General features: G+C 55.7%; 1 protein-coding gene across 3 annotated transcripts; it reads left to right on the plus strand.

Annotated features, from left to right (window-relative positions):
* The first annotated feature begins 910 nt into the window (after positions 1-910).
* On the plus strand, positions 911-21,259 carry GTSE1 (G2 and S-phase expressed 1). 3 transcript variants are annotated; one of them, XM_078449304.2, is made up of 12 exons: positions 911-2,469; positions 2,717-2,822; positions 8,903-8,960; positions 9,064-9,667; positions 11,647-11,817; positions 12,594-12,720; positions 14,304-14,684; positions 17,567-17,639; positions 18,430-18,669; positions 19,587-19,791; positions 20,207-20,419; positions 20,844-21,259. In XM_078449304.2, exons 2-12 carry the CDS (start codon positions 2,801-2,803, stop codon positions 20,925-20,927), a joined length of 2,178 nt encoding a protein of 725 aa, XP_078305430.1. In that variant the 5' UTR covers positions 911-2,469; positions 2,717-2,800; the 3' UTR covers positions 20,928-21,259. The 3 variants fall into 3 exon arrangements, with proteins under 3 accessions (XP_078305430.1, XP_078305432.1, XP_078305433.1); XM_078449306.2 differs by lacking the exon at positions 11,647-11,817; XM_078449307.2 differs by lacking the exon at positions 14,304-14,684 and having other exon boundaries at positions 2,031-2,469.
* The last annotated feature ends 609 nt before the right edge of the window (positions 21,260-21,868 follow it).

A 21,868-nucleotide genomic window follows, 5' to 3' on the forward strand; every position in this document is an offset into this window, starting at 1 on the left:
TCCATCTGCCCTCCCCTCTCCTGGTTCCAAACAAGACGCAGAGTGGCCGGGGAAGGCGGAACCCGGGTCTCTCCTCGGAGAAGCCCTCCGCTCGTGTGGGGCAGGCTGGCGAGGATGCCCTTTCCTCCCCTGCTGTGACCTCCTCAGGTCAGGGATGGGATCTGTCCCAGCACCACCCAGCACTTGGCCTGCACTGAGGACCCGTCAGGGAACATTGGTGAATGAACCCACGAATGGATACATAAAAAAAATGAAGCAGAATCTTATTGGGGGAGGGAAGAAATGTGTCTGATGGGCAGGCCCACGATAGGACAGATGGAGGACGATACCGTTTAGACTCGGCAGCAACAAGCTATTGATAATTGGTGCTGATACTGAGCACCTCCTAGGTGCTGACACGATACAGGGAGAGGAGCATCGGGAGTGGGTGTTGGGGGCGCTCACCCCCTGCAGACAACCCCAGGGCTGTGGGGACCTGACATCTGGGCCAGGCACCCCCTGAGCTCTTGCTGCAATTGTGCAGGGGGTTGAGTCAGGCAGGCCTAGGCCTTAGGGCCCTTGGTTGAGCACTGGCGGCACGAGACCAGCTGTGTCTTACCAGAGGCCTTGGTAGGTGGAGGGAAGCCTGGGGCTCCCAGGGTTGTGGGCCCAGCAAAACCAGCCTGCCTGAGGGTGTGCAGGACCCCGTAGAGGCAGCTGGGAGAGGACGTGACCCTGTGCCCTCCTTCGAGCCCCTCTTTCTATCCAGACCTGAAGCCAGGGCCATTCCTGGACCTCTCTGTTCCTTGAGCCAGTAAATTCTCCTCTAAAGCCAGCTTGAAGCTGGTTTCCTGTTTCTTGTGACCCAAAGGCTCCTGACGGATACCTGCAGCTGGGATTTGTACCTGGGTCAGCCTGGCACCGTCTTCCTTATGTAGTTAAGCAGGAATCTGAGCAAAAGACAATGGAATTCAGAAAGGACCCATTGGACAGAGACTCAGGTGGGAAAGGCAGGGTCCAGGGACCCAGCACATCAGAGTGCAGTGGGGAGTGAAGACAGAAGTTGAAGGTGATAGAGGGAGCCCTTCAATAGAAAAGAGGTGTTTGGGGATGCCAGGACCAGCCAAAGGGGATGCGGAGGGCAGGCTGGGCTCTTTCCAAGCTGCTAGACTCCCCACCTCCCTTGAATACCTAGCTTCCGTGCTCTCAGCTCTTGCCTGGGGCCCAGTGCTGGGCTGGGTGAAGCTGGGGACATCACATGACTGTGACCCCACCCTGCCTTTTAGGCTCACAGTCTCCTGGGGAGCTGCACTCAGGATCAGAAGTGAGAGGGACCACAGCGAAATGGGGGTGATTGGTGTGGATGTTGTGAAAATAAGCCCAGATGCCAGACGGCCTGGAAGGCTTCTTGGCGTAGGTCCTGGGCCCAGGATGGCTGCCTTCTGGACAGTTCTCCACCCAACCTGCCCTACATAAATAGCTCATTATCATGCCTGAAAATGGTGCTCTCCCTTTGGAGTTCCCTCCTTCGCAGGGCAGACCCTAGGCGTCATCCCTGGCGCCTCCTTCCCACATCCCGCTACATCCACCAGTGCCAGATACCTAGGGTAACGGCTTCACGACAGTGTGTCCTGAGGGGACCCCCTCATGCCACTGTCCCGCCCACGAGGTGGGTATTACATATACCTGAACGCCAGTCCAAGGCTCAAGTGAGGTCAATCTCAAGCTGCCGCGGACTGCCCTGTTCACCGTCAGTGCTTCGCGTCGCTCAGATCAGGGATCTTGCCCCAACTTGTGCATTCCCCCAAGCAGACTCGATCACGGGACCCTGCGCGCTCCTCCAATCTGCCCCCGCAGGACCCCCCCCCCCCCCCCCCCCCAGCGGCTGTGAAGCCCAGGGGAAGCTTGGGCCGCACCTCTGGCCAGGCTCAGACCCTCATCACGGTTCTCCGCCACCACTCAGCTTCTCCTGGCCCGGGGGGGCACACACCAGCGTCACCCGGTGCGCTCCTCGGGGCAGGGGCAGGGGCCGGGTCTTGCTACGGTTTAGTAACCGGTGCGAACTGCTTTACGAAGCAGACAGGTGCACCTACTTTGTTCGGTCTTCACAGTCAACATCCTGCTGTAGGAAATGAAGTCTCTCCATTTCCAGATGAAGAGCTGGGATCGGAACCACGTCCCTTGTCACGCGTAGCCACCCCGGGCCAAACCGGCGGGCACGCGGTACCCGCTGCAAGGAAGCCCCGCCCCGCTCTGCGCGCCCACCGCGGGCTCTCGGCGGAACGCCGGCGGGCGCCGCCCACCCGCGCGCGGAGGCAGTGCGCACGCGCGCCGCCCTCCCCAGCCCCGGCCGCGGCCCCCAGGATGCACCGGGCGCGGCGACGCTGCGCCGCCCGTTCAAACCGGCCAATCGGCAGCCCGCGCTGCGCTCGCCGCGCCGCGTTTAAATTCCGGGCGGAGGCGCGGTCGCCAGGCGTCGCCGCCGCTCGGGTGAGGGGCGGGGTGGCTCGGGCTGCGGGGTCCCTTCGCGCGTTCGGTCGGGGCTGCCGGGGTCTCCCCCCCTCCCCCACCGGTCCGGCCCCCGGCCGCGGTGTGCCGGCCCGATCGGGCCCCCGGAGCTCCCGGCCTGGGGGCGCTCGGCCGCTGGAAGGGGGCGGAGGGGTCGGGGGTGGGGGTGGGGGTGGGGGCGTCCTGGGCCTTGACACCGGCTCACCTGCTGGCCCCGCCCTTCCCGCAGTGACTTCCTGACGGCCCTCGCCGTGAAAGGAGGACACGCTTGGCGACCGGCGCGCCTTCAGCCAGCCAGTCTCGAGAGGCAGGGATGGAGGCTCCCAAGAAGGATGGTATGTCCTTGTGGCCGCAGCGCCGCCGTGCAGGGAGCTCAGTGAGGATGCAGGTGGCGTTCATGCTTCTGTGAGAACGTAGTCCTTGGTTTATTCAGTGCTCACCCTGTGCTCTGTGCCCGTGCGGCTCAGATCCCTGTCTTCAGGGGGTTTGCATCCTTCCGGCTTCTTTCATTCCGTTTTCTGCATCCCGCACCGCACCCCGCCCTCCCCCCCCCCCCCCCCCCCAACACGGCTTTAGATTCCCTTCGTGGTAGCGGGATCCTTTCCGGCTTTACTCGCTCTGTACACCCAGTGCGGAGAACACTGCCTGGCACTTCGCAGGAATTCACACACGTGTGGGAGGGAATTCGATGCGTTCTTTCCGCGTCTGTCGCCGGTTTCTGTTTGCCAAGGTGTGTTCAGAATCTTGGCGGCTTTTCCTCTCGCTCCGTCCCTGTCTGGTTTGAGCATCCCGGCGAGAATCCAGCCTCGCAGAATGAGGGAAGGGCCGCACCCTCCTTTTCTCTTAAAGCCTGTCGACACCCCCTAGCCTTTGTTCCTCACGCACCCCTGTGCGGCAGGCAGACGGGGTACCCGGATCACTTCCGCTTTGCTGACACCGTGCTAGAGACTTTGCCCATCTCCTCACTTGTTCATCGTGTCTAGAAAGGGATTTGCCGCTGCACCCCCTTCTCCTCCCTTTCAGATACCAGTCCCTTCCTTGTGCATGTAGAATCCTCATTGCCGCTTCTGAGGACACCCCTCGTGTCACCCTCCCTCCGTGGCCTCACCTTGTGCCTGTCCATTCGCTCCTGCTTGTCATTGACACACAAATACGTTCTGTTCTGTCTCCATATCCTCCACTCTGGGAGCCCACCTTCCAGAGCTTTGTCTATTTGTTCTGCTATTTTCCCACGTTCCTCGACCCCTACCAACCCCTCGGTCCTCACCACTCTGTTCAAGCTGCTTTCATCAGTCACAACATACATGTTGCCAAACCTGTTATCACTTTTCTGTTCTTGTTTAATCAACCTCTCGATGACATCTGACCTCTCCTTCTGGAAACTTCCCTCTCACCTGGCTTCCAAGGCAGCCTTGGTTTTCCTTCCACCTCTCTGGTTGGTTTATCCATCACTTTGCAACCTCCTCTTCCTCCACTGTCTTTTGAAGCTAATCTTACCCAGGACGAGGTCTCTGGGGTCTGTTTGTATCCATACCCCAGGGCTCTCGGACATTCCCATGGCTTTAAACCCCATCTGCAGGGCGTGTGGCTGGCTCAGTCTGTTAAGTGTCCAACTCTTGATTTCGGTCCAGGTCCTGATCTCACCGTCTCGTGGGTTCAGGCCCCGTGTTGGGCTCTGTCTGCCCCTCCCCTGCTTGGGCTGTCTCTGTCTCTCTCAAAATAAATAATAAGTAAACTTGGAAAAGCCATCTCCTTTCTGGTGGTGCCGCATTTTGTCTTGAGCGCAGCCGCTCCTCCGAGCTCTGGGCTGTATATCCACCCACCTGTTTGGCATCTTGCCCTGTCCTGCACTTCATACTCAGTGTGCCCCCCATCTCCCCGCTCTTGGGCTGCTCTCTGTCCTCTCATGGAAGGGAACGGCTCCTCCATATGCTTCGCTGTCTAAGTTGTGAAGGGGCCGTGTTCACTCAATCATCATTTACTGCGATTTCCACCTTCCGAATAGATTTTGGATGCGTCTCCCTCTTTCCAACCCCACCCGGAGGCCGCCACCGTGTGCCTCTCAGCCACATTAACTCACTTCCACCCACTCGGACATTTTGCACTTTGGCCAATGCGTGATTTCAGGAGATACGGCCTGCTTTTCTCACCCACTCTACACAGCAGCCAGGGTAACCTTTTGAAAACACAAGGTAGATCATAGCTCTTCCGCTTAAAACCTCCAGGAGCTTCCTGTCGCACTTTGGATAAAACAGGCGCTCCTTGCCTGGGCTTGCAAACCCTCCGGGATCTGACCCTGCCCGTTGCCACCTCCTGCAGCCTCCCCCTCAGCCACCCAGCCGCCCCTCCAAAGGCCATCGATGTCTTTGGTCTGTTTGATCTTCCGGAGCTAATCTGTGCAAGAGGAAACCAGTATGTGTATATGTTGTCGGCTGACTGCCCTCCTTCTCTTCTTAAAAAAATTTTTTTTAATATTTATTTACTTTTGAGAGAGAGAGAAACAGAACACGAATGGAAGAGGGGCAGAGAGAGAGGGAGACACAGAATTTGAAGCAGGCTGCAGGCTCTGAGCTGTCAGCCCAGAGCCCGACGCAGGGCTCGAACCCATGAGCCGCGAGATCATGACCCGAGCCGAGGTCTGACACTCAACCGACTGAGCCACCCAGGCTCCCCCGAGTGTCCTCTTTTTCTAGCAGATGGGGCCCTGTGCTGCGTCCTGGTTTGGGCACCTCATTTATCTTGATGCTTTTTGTAAGTCAACACAGGGTTCCCGTTCTCTTTTGTGTCTCTGTGGTGGCCATCTTCGGGGGGGGGGGGGGGTGGGGTTGGGTGCTATAATTTCTCCCATCTGCTGTGGGTGATGTTAATTAGTTTGTGTCCGGTGTCTTGCTTTTTCAAAGGCTGCTGCGGCGAATTGCGCCGTGACTGCCCGTGACACGTACTGCCACAAGTCCGCTTGCTGGGCCGGGGGACACCTGCGCTTTGTAGGTGCTGCCGGGTGACTCAGGAGGGCCGGCCAAGTGACACCTTCCCCAGCAGTCTGGGAATTGGTCTCTCCCCCGCAGCCTTGCCCACATGGCACCAGACTTTTTGATCTTTGACAATCTGATAGGTGAGAAGTGGAATCTCGGGGTTATTTTTATTTTATGTCATTTCATCAGTTATTTTCTCTGCTCTTATCCTTTGTCAGTTCTTCTGTTACTGTTTGTTTTCTTAGCAGTCTGTAGGCACTGCTCCTAGATGAGCCCTTTGTGATGTGAGCTGCAAATACTTTTTCCCTGCTTATTGTTTCTTTGACTTTGCTCATGGTGATCTCTGCCATGCAGAGTCTTAAAATTGTTATTTACACATTGTACTCTCAGTCTTTTATTTTATGGCTTCCACTTTGGTGTCATAGTTAGACCCCCTCACTCCAGGTTATAACATAATTTCCCCGTGGGTTCTTCTTATTCCTTTTATATGTATTTTCCTCTAAGGGAAAATACCGTTTATCGAATACTCCGTTGTCCCGTTTTATTTCGCAGGCTACTTTTATCATATACTGAGTTTTCTTTAATGAATCTTACGTGTTTCCTGCTAGGTTTGTATATCTGCGTTTTGTGGGGTTTGCTGCTAACGTAGGTCTTTGTGATGAGGCCTTTTCTTCCATCGTGTCTTCTAACCGTTCTTGGTAGGTGTGAACACCGTAGATTGCTGTGTGATGATTTTGTCCTCAGCCACCTGGTTGCATCCTTTCACTACTCATGACAGTATTCATGCGATTTTTGGTGTCTGTAATCTTAGCACCTGTGCACCATGGTGTTTTTGCCTCCAGGTTCTTTCCCTTGTCTGTGTTAGTTAGTGTATCCAGACCTGTGTCAGGAATCGTGACAGCAGACATCATCTGCAAGTGCCCAGCTTTCACGGAGTTTCCTCTTTGGACTTCCATTATCCCTCATGCTGACTTGTGGGTTAATTTACATAGAGATGGTGGTTTCTGGTGCTGTTTATTAGTATTTCCACTTTTTTCTTTTTTCCCCCTTTCTATTTTTTTTTTTCCTTCCTCCTGGGTACATGATAGAATTGTACTTGCCCACCTGCTTGAGGCAGGATTCAGCTCAGGGGACGGGAAAGGCGGCCAGTGAAATGGGAATGTGGTTTGTGTATGTGTTACTTCCGGGCCGTTGAGAACTGGTATGGGATTTGCTCTTTCCCTTTTCTTCCGCACCAACACCAGGCTCCCCAGGCTCCTGGGTTGTGCAGAGAGGAGGGCGGAGAGCAGGGCCCAAGCCCACCCTCAGCAGAATTAGAGGCTGAGTGAGAGACTCGGGGGTGTCATATCGGCGTGGGTTAACCTGTCCTGACTGATCACACATGTATGCTCCTGACTTCAGAAGGGGCGCTTCTGATGGGATCCCATTAAACCCCAGTTTGGCTTTGGGCTCTAGGTGGATGCTTCCTTGTATGGTAACATGTATCTGTCAGGTACCCATTACTTTTTAGGAAGGGCTTTTAAAGTCGACAAAGTTCGTTGCAGTTTTTCAAGTGTCTTGTTAGCATAGATGGCTGTGACCTACGGCTTTCCTTTTAGATCCAGTAATAGAACAATTATGTTACTGGGTTGTGTAAAGTTAAGCCATCCTAAAGTCCTGAAACGAACTTGACTTAGTCACGATCTATTATTCTTCTTTTATTTAAAAAAAATTTTTTTTAATGTTTTTATTTATTTTTGAGAAAGAGAGAGAGAGAGAGAGAGAATGAGACTGAGCACGAGCAGGGGAGGGGCAGAGAGAGAGGGAGACACTGAATCCAAAGCAGGATCCAGGCTCTGAGCTGTCAGCACAGAGCCCGACGTGGGGCTTGAACTCACGGACTGTGAGATCATGACCTGAGCCGAAGTCGGCCGCTTAACCGACGGAGCCACCCAGGCACCCCTATTCTTCTTTTAATGTGTTGGTGGGTTCTGTTACCTAATATTCCTATTTAGGATTTTTATGTTAGGAACCTGGTCTGTAGCTTTCCTTCTGAGCTAACTTTAGAGGTTTTGGGTATGGTCATGCTTGCTTCATAGAAGTGAGTTGAAAGTTCCTTTTTTTCTATCCCGTGGAGCAATATAAATAGTTCTGGAATGATCCATTCTTGAAAGACATGACAGAATTTCCTGTGAAACGATCGTGGACTTGGGCTCTTTTGAGGAGAAGAGGCCTTGAATAAGTCTGTGCAGTTATTTCGTGGTCATTGAACTGTTAAGATCTTTTCCTTTTCTTCTGGAGTCCGTTTTAGAAATAAATCAATTTAAGTAATTTAAATACAAAAAATAAACTCCGTTTTCTAGAAAATTATCCATTTCAGCCAGGCTCTCAGGTTTTTGTGCATGGAATTGAGCAGACTAGCTTATGAATCTTTTCAGTTCCTCTCTCTCTGCTTATTTCCTTTTATTTCTTTTGTGCCTTTGTGCTTTCTACCCTTTCCTTGATTGGGTAATTAAGAAAAATTGGCGTGACTAACGAGGATCTAATTAGGATATTAGTATATGTTAAATCTTTACGGTTTTAATAAGTGTGCTGCATCATTTACTGGGGTCAAATAAGATGTGATTTGTGAAAGCGCTGTATCAACTTTACGTGGTGGAAATACCCGTTCAGCACATTTCGATAATTATTTGCCAAGTGTCCAGGCCCCTTGCTGGACATGAGGGAGTTTGGGAGAGTGGTGGACATTTGCTGTCTTGGGGGAGCTTACAGTCTAGTTGGGGCCCCGAAAGAGTGAAGGGACATCTGCAGCAGGGCTAGTGTGGTGACAGAGGTCAGGTCAAGGTGATGCAGGGGTGGGGGGAGCTGAGGGGGGGAGAAGTTGCTTGGGAGCTGGAGGTTTGGTGGAGGGAGCAGGCTTATTAGACCGGGCCTATGGAGGTACTATGGGGGATACAGAGTGCAGTTTCTTCTGGGGCGAGTTGGGCTCTAGAAGCGAAGGGAGTCAGCAGATACGAATGGAGTGGCGACTGCACATGCGAATGATAGTGAATTTGATTTTGAAAGAGCAGTAGGCGTTCTATGGCTTGTAAGCCAGGAGTTTAATTCTAGGGAACCTGAAGCAGGTGGTTTTTTGAAAATGCTCTAACCTGAAAATGACTTACCTAGTCTAGAAAAAACTAGTTCAATGACTTGGTGAGTGCATTTGAGATTATACCTTAAAGACAAGGACTTGGACCTTTGGGGCAGCTCAGCAAACACACAATGGCTGCTGCTATTTTAAAAAGAAAACAAAAAAACCAAGATAACCTTGAGCCCTCTGTGATGAGGTGACTGTTAAAATCATGATAAGGTACACTTTGGGGAGTGAAATGTTGTCATTGTTTTTATAGCTGTACAGACTGGTAATGTTTTCCTCTCCACCAACCCCAGCCCTCAAATAACACGGGACTTTCCCCCCACAGACATTCTTCTCCTGGCCGATGAAAAGTTTGACTTCGATCTTTCACTGTCTTCTTCAAGGTAAACGGATGAGTTTTCTTCCCTTGCCTTGGGCTCAACCGCATTCAGTAAGGTCTTTCATTTCACTGCCAGTGTCCTTAATGATCCTTTTATTTTAAAACAGTGCAAATGAAGATGATGAAGTCTTCTTTGGACCCGTGGGCCATAAAGAAAGATGTGTCGCTGCCAGCTTAGAGTTAAATCACCACGTTCCCGAAGAACCGCTTCTGCCAGGCTCGGAAGGTCACTTCACCTGGAGCCCTCTCACTGGGGAGAAGTTTGTGGAAGTGTACACGGAGGCTCACTTGCTGGCCTTACAGATCGAAAGCAAAAGCAAAAACAAGGCAGCCCAAGCGGCCAGGCCCGAAGACCTTTGGAGCCAGAGCGTGGAGAGATTTATCCAGGAATCGAAATTAAAAATAAACCTGTTTGAGAAAGAAATGGAAATGAGGAAGAGCCCCAGGTCACTGAAGAGGGAGACATATTACCTGTCGGACAGCCCCTTGAGGGCACCGCTGAGCCAGACCCCCTTGGGGGCAGCTCCCGCCCAGGCCGGCCACGCCCAGACGCAGGGACCGCTGCACTCGCCTCGCTCTTCCTTGCCGGTGGAACCCGGTGCTGCTCCCCCGCCAAACCAGGCAGGGCCTCAGAAAAAGGTCATCAGCCAGTTGGTACGGCCCCGAGCTTCGTCTGTGAGAGGGAAAAACATTCATGCGGCCGCGGAGCAGGTAGACACGTTCACGTGCCAGGACACGCGTGTGCGGGACTAGGTGCTCCCTTGCGTTTTAGCCCTCGCGGTTTATGGCCCTAACGGAAACCGTTGTGGGGAGAAGCTGGGAAACGTAGCCGGGCTGAGGGCTGGGAAGCATAGGAACCGCAAGTCCACGGGGGGCAGGAGCGGCACGGGGAGCTGGGTCTGGGGTGCATGTGGATGCAGGCGCGGCTGCCTTCCTCCCGGGATGACTTAAAAACATCCCTTCCTAGATGCTACAACTTCGGATTTCCTGCTCATTAGGGGTTTCATCTGCATTAACAAGCAGCTTCCAACAGTTCCCCTCCCTGAACCGGATTTTGTTGAGACTGCTCTCCTCCCAGGAATTAAGTGGATGAGCCGTCCTGGGCAGTGGCAGTGGCCGGGCAGGTCTTTGGGGTGCGGTTAGCCCCTGCGGTTTGCAGGGCGGAGCGCTAGGGCAGGAGAAAGGGAGGGTCACACCACGGCTGCTTCCAGGCCTCGCTGACCCGGCCTCACTCAGGGGAGGAAGTTATGCTTCGAGGAGAGGCAGCAGGTTGGAGCCCGCCGAGCACCGCTTCTCAGCTCTGCTCCTAACCGGGGCCCCGGGCCTCAGCTCTCTGAGCCGGTTACGGAGATGCCGTGTGGGGTCATGAGCAAGTCTGGGTCCGTGCAAAACGGCTAGCGAGGGCCGGGGAGCGCCTTCCCTCTCCGAGCACATCTCCCGAACCGCGCGACTCCCTGCGCTCAGGACCCAGAACTGATCCGAGCTAAAGGCGCTTGTGCCGCACTGGAGCCTGGACGGAGGAGGCGTGCTGGCCGTCGCTTCCCCTAAGGAGCTGGGCCGTCGTTCCTTTAATCGCACAAACTCCTCCTGCCGGAGCCCGTTTGGATGTCAATTTCCAAAGTGAGGTCTCCAGAACAAGAGGGACACGGGTCTTCTATGTAATACGTGGACCCGCGCACGGATTTCTGTGTGTAACACGTGGGCTGGACTCAGGCAATAAAGAAATGCCATATCAGTACATAGTAGAACATGGATGGCCCTTGCAGACCTGCCTAGTGAAAGCAGCCGGACGCCAAAGGTCACCTGCTGTACGATCCTGTTGGCATGAGGGACCACGATGGGCGAATTGTATCGAGGGGGGTAGGTTAGCCAGTGTGCAGGCGGGGAGGTTGAGGGAGTAGGGGGGCGGGGGCACCTGCTAATGGCTAGCAGTTTCCTTCAGGGACAACAAGTATGGTCTAAGATTATACTGACGCTGGCCTTACAGCACTGTGAACGCGCAGAAACCACTGACGACGCACGCTTTCAGATGGCGAACTTACGTCCATGAGGTAGATCTCGAGTTTTAAAATGCTGTGAAGGAGAAAGAAAGTGATTGTTTCGTCGCTCTGACCTTATGAGCTGCTGCCGCTTCTCATTAGCGCTCCTTGTTACAAGGGGTTATTTTTATCCTCAGGGGTCAGTGCCAGGAATGCCCTTGCGTCTAAATATGTCAGAAATGTATTCTTTGTTTGACTCTGCTCTCCAAAGAAAAATGGCTCTCAGTACTCTTCCGAGAAGATTTGTTGCCACTGAGCTGCCTCTGGGAGAGGAAATGACCTTTGAATGAGTGATTCCTTTCCATACGGCATTTAAGAGTTTTTGTCACTAGAGTCACTTTCCTCACTATCATCTTTAAATAAGAATCCTGATTGAGGAATAGCTTTAGGGGATCTCTCTCCTGCAACCATCTTAGTATTATTTTGCTGTTTTTAATGAGGAAGCAAACGCCATCGTCATTTCTGTCCGTGGTAATTTGGCAGAGGAAGCCAGTTGCCGTGTCCGCTTCATCCCTTCCATCCAGCGGGTGAACTGAGCACGTACAGCGCCGGGAAGATAGACGGTGCTGCTGGTGCTCGAAATTGACGCCTTGGTGCATCTGCGCGTTGTCCAAGGCCAGACTGCTCTCAATTCAAATTGCAATTTTTCAGCCTATGAAAAGGATACCAGCTAGCCCTTCCGGCGTGAGAAACCTAAATGAGAAGGAATCCCGCGGGGCCGTGCCCCCTGACAAATCCAGTGCTGCCCGGGAGGGCGCCAGCTTGCCGGTGGGGGGCAGCCACTTGGTCCAAGGCAAGCGATCGCTCCCTGTCCTGAGCAAGGTGGGTCTGCCGGGGCTGTGGGTGCGTGTGGCCTGTGAGCAAGGAGAATAAAGGGGCGGCTTTGGGTATCATGTGGTGTGTCTTTGACTGAAGTCAAGTTTAGGAAGGTTGAAACTGGGACCCGTGAGAGGCAGCTCGCTGCAATGCAGAGAACACGGCCTGGCGTGCGCGGGGGGGCTCCGTGGACTGAGAAAAGTCCGCCTCTCCGAGCCTGTGTGTGTCTGCGCCGCTCCGGCTGCCCTCAGACGAGATGGGATGTCCGTGCTTGGAAACCACAGCTCACAGGCCTGGAGACGAGCGCCCGCAGCTTGGTGGTTAAACGGTGCTGCGTGTGAGAACCGCTGATGTACTTGCCAGAAGCTGGGCCCCAGCTACAGACTCGGGGGGCAGGGTCAGAGCCCCAACATCTGCATTTCACGAGTCCCCCACGTTTCTCACTCATGCGGGGCTTTGAAGACCGCGCTTGAGAAGTACTGCTTGGCCTTTTCTTTACACTTAAGATGATGATTACTCAATTATTAAAAATTATTTTAGGGGGGCGCCTGGGTGGCTCAGGTCATGATCTCATGGTTCGTGAGTCGGAGCCCTGCTGTCAGCGAGGAGCCCGCTTCAGATCTTCTGTCCCCCTCTCACTCTGCTCCTCCCCTGCTCACTTTCTCTCTCTCTCTCAAAAATAAACATTTAAAAAAATATTTTTAAACCCAATTTTTGCATAAAAAAGTAATGGGCAGATAACAAAATCTTCGATGACTCTGTTTTTTAATGTTTTGTTTCAGTTGGGGCCGAAGAGGACCCTGTTAAAACCACGTGGGTGTGCTGGCGGTCTTTCAAGGACGTCGTCTTCCTCAGGGTCTGTTTCTGGTGGGATTTCCAGTGTGTGTGCTTCTCCGGCCACCTGCAGAGGTAAGCCAGCCAGTGTCTCCTGCCCAGACCCGCCCGCGTCTCGAGAGGCAAGGCCTTGAATGCTATCCGACCCGCTGAGACTTGTTTTCACAGAACCACGTAGACTCAGCAGAAGGTTCTGGAGGGTTTGCTGCAGTCTGGGGCAGGAGACATTTGTGTCGGGCCCCCTGCCCTCCAGGGTTTCCCCTCTGAGAAGGGGCACTCTCAGGCCAGGGGTTTTAGGTCAGGGTGGTCCCGGCCGTCCCAAAGCTGGTGGGCGCTCCACGTGCCCGCGACACACGAGGACGCTGAGACCAGCCCACTGACATGTAATCACACACAGGTTTTAAAAATAGGACTGTTCCACATAACGTAGGGCACGAGGCCCTTGTAACTCGCCTGTGCTTCTTTAAACCCCGACCCCAACCCGCCTCTGCACTGTGGTAACCTTCGCAAGCCAAGGGCGCCATCTGGTGGTAAAGGGGAGAAGCCCTCGTGACCTGTGGGGGGAAGCCTTGGATTCCCTTCAGGGCTCCGCCCTCTTCCACGCGTATTTGCCGTGCAGACCTGTGCGCGTTTTGTCAAACCGCAAAGCGTGAGCTCTGGAGTTAGGCCGACGTGATGTGGAGTCCCCGCTGCCGGGTGGCGGCCAAGAGAACTCCAGTTGTTCCCGGAACCGGACACACCGCAGGACAGAGCCTCCCCGGACGCGCTCTTGCGGGCATCAGAAGGAGCGCGTGGCCCGCGTTGGGGGAAAGGAAGTTCTGTCACGTCGGAGGTTGTGAGGCCTGAGTGGCCGCGGCGGTGCGGGGCGTCAGCACTGTTTCCACTCGGGGGCCCTGCGTTCCTACCCGCTAAAGGTTGAGACGGACATGGAACGGGCCTGAGTGTGGGTCTTTCTGCGTGGTACACACTGGGGAGGCTGGCTCAGACAGGACGGTGGTGGTGGTGGGGGAGCGCCGTAAAGCCGTTACGCACTGAACGAGAGAGCTATGGCGTCAGCCGTTCTCTTCGAGGCCGCCTTTGGGATCTCGCCAGCCTGCCTTCTGCACGGGGCATATTGGCACCTGAGGACCTCGTTCGCCGTCTTTCTGATTTAAATGGCGCTCGTGATGGCCATGACCCAGCCTCCTTGGGACTCGAAGGAGCCCACCAGTGATGAATGCGCCTCCTCTCGCCCTTCCCTCCCTTCCTCCCTGCCCAGAGGCGCGGCTGGACCGCCGGCTCGTGTCTGCTCAGCCAGCGTAGATGTCTGCTGTTGACACAGTCGGTGGAGGGGGAGAGTTCGAATTTACGTACGCTTTCGTGCATCCTGGTAATTGCGTCTAGAGTTAGTACCTTACGACGCACTCGGCTGAGCCATGAGCGACCCAGCTTGTCCTGTTTGAGGATGTTACCTGACGGGTGGACGGAATATTGCTCACAGGTCCTGCGTTTCTCTTACGTGGAGATCGTGATGATAGAAATACATTTCCTTCACTTGAAAACATTTTCAGGTAGATACGGTGAAGACAGCGTACCTTGTATGTGTTTGTCAAGTAACTTCATAATTTGAAAGTGACCCAAGCCTCAGCCATAACCAGACGTCGTGTCTCCTCTTCCAGCTAAATCAAGTGAACCTGCAAGTTTTCCTGCGAACAGCTCCCCGCCTGTGTCACGCAGCAGCCAGTCAGGCAGAGTGGGACCTGCTGTGTCCCGGCAGTCCCTGCAGGGAGGCCCTGGGGGTGCGTCCTGCAGAAGGAGTAAACGGACCTCGGCTGCGGAGGTGACAAGGGAGCCAGCCAAGGCGCTCACCCCCGCGGCTGTCGCCCAAGCCCCGACTCTGGAACAGGGAGGCCCGGGGCTGAGCTCTCATTCCAGCTGGTCGCCGCCGTCTCCGTTGAATACGGCCGGGAGTGCGAGAGGGCGTGATTCCCGGCTACCCTGCAGGACAAAGGCGATGCCCACCCCAACAAGTCACTTTAAGGTCCCCAAGTTTTCTACTGGTGAGGAATGGAGCATTTTCTGTATGTTTTTCTTAGTTTTTTTTTTTTTTTTTTTTTAACGTTTATCCATTTTTTTGAGAGACAGAATGCGCACAAGCAGGGGAGGGGCAGAGAGAGAGGGAGACACGGGGTCCGAAGCGGGTTCCTGGCCTTGAGCGGTCAGCACAGAGCCCCGTGCGGGGCTCGAACCCATGAACTGTGAGATCATGACCTGCACCGAAGTCAGACGCTTAACCGACTGAGCCACCCAGCCGCCCCTATTAAAGCACCTTGAATATGTTGTCCTAGCATCTTCCAGCTTGCATCGTTTTGGACGAGCACTCAGTGGAGTCCCCGTCCCGCATTCTTCCCTCTGTCACATCACTGCTCCCAGGCTGCTCTTAGGAGCTCCTGTCTATTGTTAAGTTCAGCATTTTGATTATTACGAATTTTGAAGTGGCTTTTTTGGAGTTTATCCTTCTTGGGGGTTCCTGAACTGCTTTGATCTGTGGGTTGATATTTCTCATTCATTCTGGAAAAAAAACTTGGCTCTTATTTCTTCAGATTCTGTTTGCTTGCTGCCCCTAGTTACAGGGACCCTAATTACACGTGTCTAGACCTCTCAATGTGGCTTGTAGGTCATGGAGGCCCGGGGTTTCCCCCTTTTCTTGTGTTTCAGTTTTGACATCTGTAACGTCCTGTCTTCACGCTTACCTGTCTTTCTCTGCAGCGCGTCTAATCCGTGGCTACGCCCGTTCAGTTCATTTTTCTTTTTTGACATTGTAGTTTCCCCATCTTTGTCCTTATGGTGTTTATTTAAATTCTTGAACATATTTATGACAGTTGATTTACGCTGTTTCTTCTAATGCCACCTTCCCGGTCATTTGGGGGTCTGTTTCTAGTGACTGACTTTTTTCCTGATTATGACCACATTTTCCTGCCTCTTCATGTGTAATCGTTGTTTACAGTATAGGTTTAAAATCTTGGAAGATCTGCATTTTGTTGCCTTGCTTTAAGGAGTAGAACCTTGCTTTGGCAGGCATTTCAATTGCAGGTCGGCTTGAGCCTTTTGAGGATTGTTTTAAAGCTTCGATGGGGCAGGTCTCGAGTGGCCTATACCCTTGGGAACAGGTGGCCTTGCTGCTGACTTGTGCTTGCCCGGTCCCTGCCGGACGTGCTGCGTTCTCCCGAGGTCCCTGCTGTGGCCGGTGGGACGTGGGCAGTTTCCAGCCCTGTGCGAAGGGTGGCCGTTGTTCCCAGTGGCTGTCCTCACCTTGGCCTTTTGGAGTCTCCCTCTGCACGCGTGTGTTTCCTCCGTGGCCAAGGACCCGGGCTGCCTCCCTGTCTGGCTGTGAGTGGCACCGGCGTGGTATCTGGCAGGTGGCAGGTGCTCGGTCGAGGCAGATGAATCTAAGAAATCTGTGTAACATGGGAGGTCATGCAGAGCTGCCTTAAGGGAGAGGGTCCCTGTAGGTTCGCTCAAGTAGAGGTGCTTGTGTCTTGAAGTCTCCAGCACTGCCGGCCGGTACGGGTGGCCTTTAATGCCCCGAAGCCTTTTGAGGACCCAGGCCGCCTCTGTCTTTTGCCGTGTCCGGTGTCTCTTCCTCATCCTCTAATGCGGCTGCTGCAGCCCCACCTTCCGCCCCGTCAGCTGCGAGGGTGGGACGGGCGAAGGGGACCACACCCCTACCTTGCGAGATCGCTTACGGAAGTTGTGTGTGCCCCTCTCTGTCCCCTCGCTCAGGCCTCAGTCATGTGACCGTGCTTCCCTGCCAGGGGTGCTAAGACGTGCTGTCTTCTCGCCCCGCTCAGGTTCCTTCCTGAGAAGAAGAGGGCGGATACTGATCAAACACTAGCAACCTCAGCCAAGTTAGTGAACGAGGGGAAGGGTCATGAGAGGTGGGGGCTGAGGCAGCCGGGGGCCAGTGCAGGTGCTAAGGAAGAGGGTTTTAGGCGGGGAGTCCTGGCCTCCAGCAGATCCCTCCCCTGAGTGATGAACAGGCCTTCGTGGGCAAGAATGGAAGCTGGGAGGGCTCCGTGGCAGCCCGGCTGTGAGGTGGACAGGAGACCATGGGGGAGGGGAGCTCGTGGCGGCGTGGGAGGGGACTCGGGAGTGACCCGGAGGCCTCCGCGGGGTGCCCGGGTGCTGCCTCCCACGCCCAGAGCCCCAGGGGAGGGCTGGAGGAACGGCAGCCCCGGGGTAGAGCCCACTGGCCCGGTTTGCACCTGTTGAGCGCGAGGTGCCACAGTTCGGGGCCGTGCCGAGGGCCGTGCCGAGCGGGTGGTTGAAGGTGTGGGTTCGGGCCCCGCGGGAGCGGTCACCCCTGGAGATAAGATTGAGGTTTCCGTGGCAGGGAGCTCAGCGTGTCGGCTGAAAGCGGTTCTTCGGAGCGTCCACGGCATGGGGCGCACCGAGTGTGCTTGGCGGCGTCGGCTGCCTTTCCTCCCGGGTGCCCGGGGCCACGGCGTGCCTCTGGCTGCCTTTCCTCCAACCACACGGTCGTCTGCTGGTCTCGCCGACTTGGACCGGTCCCGGCGCCCGTCGGCTGCTACCCTCTGCTGCCCGTGCCCCTAATGACGCCTCACGCGCCTCTGAAATCGGTTTCTCTTTTCTTCACGGTGTCAGGGACAGGGCTGTCCATGGACACCGTTCATCATTCACCCTGGGCCAAACTGTTCTCATAAACTCGGTGCCGGAGAGGCCACGGGGAGCCCCACGCCGTTAGAACACGCGGCCCCGCGACCGTGGCAGCCGGCTCCCTCCGTGGCCGCGAGCACCCTTGTGGTCGCGACACCAGCTGTCCTGGTAGAGCAGACGCGGGGACAGTAGGGACAGGGCCCTGCGGTGGGTTCGTCACTTGGTCCACGTTTGGCTGACGGGACGCACCTCCTCTCTTGCTCAGGTGAGCCTGCAGACAGCGCAGTGCCGAAGTCCTGTCGGGCACGGAGGCTGTGTTCCTGCACATCGGTGGGAAGGTGAGGAGTCGTCAGCTTCCTTGGGTTTTATTTTTGTTTAATGTTTGTTTTTGAGAGAGGGAGAGAGAGAGAGACAGAGCGTGAGCAGGGGAGGGGCAGAGAGAGAGGGAGACGCAGAATCCGAAGCGGGCTCCGGGCTCCGAGCCGTCGGCACAGACCCCGACCCGGGGCTCGAACCCGCGAACCGTGAGACCGTGACCTGAGCCGAAGTCGGACGCTCGACCGACTGAGCCCCCCAGGCGCCCCTCGACCTATTTAAAATAGTGGTTGACTCCACACAGACCGTGTTTATCAGTAACCGCAGAACAAATCATCAGGAGGGTTCACCGGCAGTTACAGCCACACGTATCGCCAGATGGGAAAGCGGGACGTGTGACAAATGAGCCGCGGGTGCCCGCATTCAGTCCTGTGCGCTCACGTGGGGTCCAGGTGACCCGAGCGCTGGGATGAACGAACACGCAGTGACGGCTCCCCGTGTGCGTGTGAGCCCGGGCAGTCCCCGCCGCGGCTCTGGATTTCCTCGTGGAAATACCGACGCTGTCAGAGGTGATGTCTAGATGTTTTGCGGACCTCCCACGAGGTGCGTTCACATGCTCCGCCCGGAGACAGCAGGGTTTCCCAGGGTGCTGGCGGCGGCCCTGCCTCCCCAGAGCAGACCTCCGGCGGGCTTCTTCGCCGGCCTGAGTCTCGTCTGTTGAAGTCACAGGACTTTTTACTGCATTAGCATATTGGATGAATAGAATCTTCTTTTTGTTCATGCCCGCTGAAGACTCTCATTTTGTCTTTCCAGGGTAGTTGTCCACAGCACTCCTGCTGGACGCTCATCCGGGCCGGCCTCACCAGGACATTTAAGCGGTATGACGACCCCTGTGAGTACGAGGCGTGGGTCAGCCTTGCCCACGCCCGCCGGCCGTCGGCTCTCCAGCCTTCCACGGGTGACCCCTAAAACTGTGCCCAGAGCTCTGGCTTCTCCCCTGTGTGTGTCTGCTCCGCGGCTTTCCTCTGAACTCCGGAAAAAATGTGAGGCGAGGTAAGAGGCAAAGGCGACGGCCGCAGAAGCCTGTCGGCGGCTCCCTGAAGTGCGGGAGGGCACCTGCTCGCTGCGCCATCCTCGTTCCCACCCAGCGTACTGTCCCGACTGGGCCGAGGGGCTGGGCGAGCAGGGACGGCACCTGCCAACCACCCCGTCGCCGTGGGCCGTGGCCTCTCCCTGGGGGGAGCCCTTTGGGCAGAAGACTCAGGAAGGTGCACCCACACCCGGGGCCCGGGGCCTGGTGTGGTCTTTGCAACCGGGCCCCCAGGACAGTCCCGTAGTCTTGGCCGGGGGCGACCGCACTCAGGCTTCCTGAGAAACGGACTCCGCGTCCGCTACCGCGTCCGTTCCACCTGCTTCTCCCGCCTCCCCTGCCCCCGTCACTTTGCTCCAGCCCCGCCGCGCCCTCCCTCAGCGCGTGGCAGACGGTCCCGTCCTGGCCGTCCTTTCCGTCTGGGATGCTCTGCCCCTCCACGGTTCAAGTCCACGTTCAGGGGCCAACCTCGGGGACCTTTCTGGAAAGTCCCGCCTCCCTACCCGGTCACTCTATTCTGGTTTCCTGCTTCATTTTCATCGGAGCGTTTCTCTCCTCTCTACCTGAACGTGGAGCAAGCGTGTCTCTGTCCACTTCGCGGACGGAAGGGAAGGGCGTAAAACAGGCCAGTGTGGGTAGCAGGCTGGTAAGCTTTTAGAGCCAAAGGACCCCCGAGACCATTCGGGCCTTTTATTTGTCCTCACGAGGAAGCTGAAGGTCAGAAAGGGACTCGCTCATGGTTCGAGCTGTCGAGGACGGAGCCGGAACCAAAGCCGGCACGCCCTGCCCCGTGTGACACATCTCCTCCCGGAACAGAATCCTAGCCCGACAAGCCAGCACTTACAGTCCCTCGCAGGGTCTGCCCTTTCTCTCCCCGCAGAGCCGTGCCAACCGGGGCAAGCAGGAGCGAGGCTGCCTCCAGGCGCGAGGACTCGTCGTCTGATGGGTCCTGTTCCCCCCCGTCGGCTGTGCCACAGGCACTTAACTTTTCTCCTGAAAAGAGCGACTTGGCTGTTCCAAAAAGCGTCACTGCAGAAGGAGTGCTAGCTGCGGCCCAGCCACCCGAAGACACACGCCCTCGTGAGGTACCGTGTTCTCCGGGACCCTGGACCCTGCCCCCAAGCCGTGTGGTCACTCTGCCGAGTTGCCTCTCTGGGACTTCATCTGTTGTCCCCGGGCCCCCAGGGCCAGAGAGTGGGAGTCAGGACCTCCAGCCTCTCCCCTCCTCCTGTGTTCGCCCAGAGGACGGGCAGTAGGAAGCAGAGTGACAGTGGGAGAGGCCGGCGGGAGCCCTAGTGTGGGCCGTCGGCCAGAGGGCGGCAGACGGAGGTGGGGGGCCGTGTGGGGGTGGCCAAGGAAGAGAGAACTCCACCCGTTAGTACGTGCACACCACAGCCAGCTCTCCCCGCTAAAGGCCGTCCTTCCTTGGGCTTCCTGTTTTCTCAACGTGGTTGACAAAAAGGTGCCAGAATTGCCTTTAGATCTCGTGTTCTCGTCTAGGCGATTCTTGTGGATCTTAGACTGGAGCAACTTGCCATCACTCCGAAAGCTGAGGGCCCGGCCCTCGTCAGCCCCCCTCTTGTGGACCTGTGCAGTACTCCAGGAGCAAGCGTGGCTCCGGGCTCTGAAGGCAGACCTCTGATTGACCTGCTGATCAACACTCCGGACATGAACAGAACCACCACGTCCAAGCCTCTCCACGAGGTGGCACAGGTGAGAAGTAGCAGGTGGTTCCACGTGGGCTTTGGCCTCGGGTGGTCTCAGTTCTGGGTTTGTTCCTCCTCCCAGGGCACATCGCGGTGACCCTCGAGAGCAGCCCCTGAGGTCTCTAAAGTGACACGTGTCGGGGCACCCTCCAGCGGTGGCATGAGCTTAGAATTCACCAAGTCCTGCTGTGGGATTCTGCCTGGGGGCCCAGGAGCTCTCTGAGGGCAGGGGTCCCATCACTGTCGCTCCAGGGTCCCCCAGGGCCCGATTTGTGAGGAGGGAGCACATGTGTGTCAAGAACTCAGAGTTCTTCCGGCTTCTTAGACGTGCCAGCTGCACTTTCAGTGTGTCTGAGCCACGGCGGAGGGGGCTCGCGGGCCGGGAGGGGCCACGCGGCCGCGTCGTTCACCCCGTCGCTTCTGTCTTGCAGCTGATAGACTTGACTTCTCCTCTGATCCAGCTGAGTCCCGAGGCTGACAAGGAAAATGTCGATTCGCCACTTCTCAAGTTCTGAGAATAAAACCCTTCGCATCTTACATTTTGTTAATAGAACGGTCAGTCCTAAGGTGGTTTTCAACCCTTAGAAATAAATCTTAGGAGCAATTGTTTCGTGGTTGTTGTTTACAACAACCCCAAGTAAAGGTCCCGGGCCTAGAGGGGATGTTGTGCAGTCGGCCCCGAGCTTACCGCTGCCCCACACGCTGGGCTGGAGGTGAAGAATTCTGTTTTGTGTCTTTTGCGTGTAAAAATGGCAAGTGACTATTTTTAAAATTAAGTTTGCATGAAAAGGTAAATATTCTAGGTTTAAATTAAATTGGAAAATAAATGAAAATGTATTAAAGCATAGTTCGATTTTAAGGTTATCTTGATTTTTAAGCAGGTGTAACTATTTTAATCATTAATCAGTATGCAAGATTGATGTTAGTCAAACCGTTTCCACGAGTGATTTTATTTAGAAGCTCACTTATTTATTTTGAGAAAGAGTAAGCACGAGCATAGGAGGGGCAGAGAGAGAATCCCAGGCAGATTCCGAGCTGCCAGCTGCGGGACCTGATGTGGGGCTCCAACCCACGAACCGTGAGGTCATGAGCCGAGCCGAAACCAAGAGTCGGACGCTCAACCGACTGAGCCACCTGGACACCCTTCCCCAAGTGATTTTCAAAATTGAGTATGAAGAAATACTGGTTTAGATGCAGACCCCAGGCCCCACCGCCCCGGTCGGGGGCAGGATCAGCAGACTGCACCTGCATGCAGACACCCTGGGCGCGGGCCGTTCTAGGGAGGTGGCGGCCAGGACGGAGGGGGAGGTGAGAGGTAAGGAGCCACCTGTCTGAGGAGTGGACCCCTCGGCTGTGCTAAAGCTGGAGCCCTTGGCCGGAGGGCAGGAGGAAACGGAGCTAAGGGCCACTGGGCGGCGTAGTCCCTGCCTGAAGCCTTTCTAGTATTTTCTGACAG

Source organism: Panthera onca, chromosome B4 (assembly GCF_046562875.1).
Source record: "Panthera onca isolate mPanOnc1 chromosome B4, mPanOnc1 haplotype 2, whole genome shotgun sequence".
Taxonomy (NCBI): domain Eukaryota; kingdom Metazoa; phylum Chordata; class Mammalia; order Carnivora; family Felidae; genus Panthera; species Panthera onca.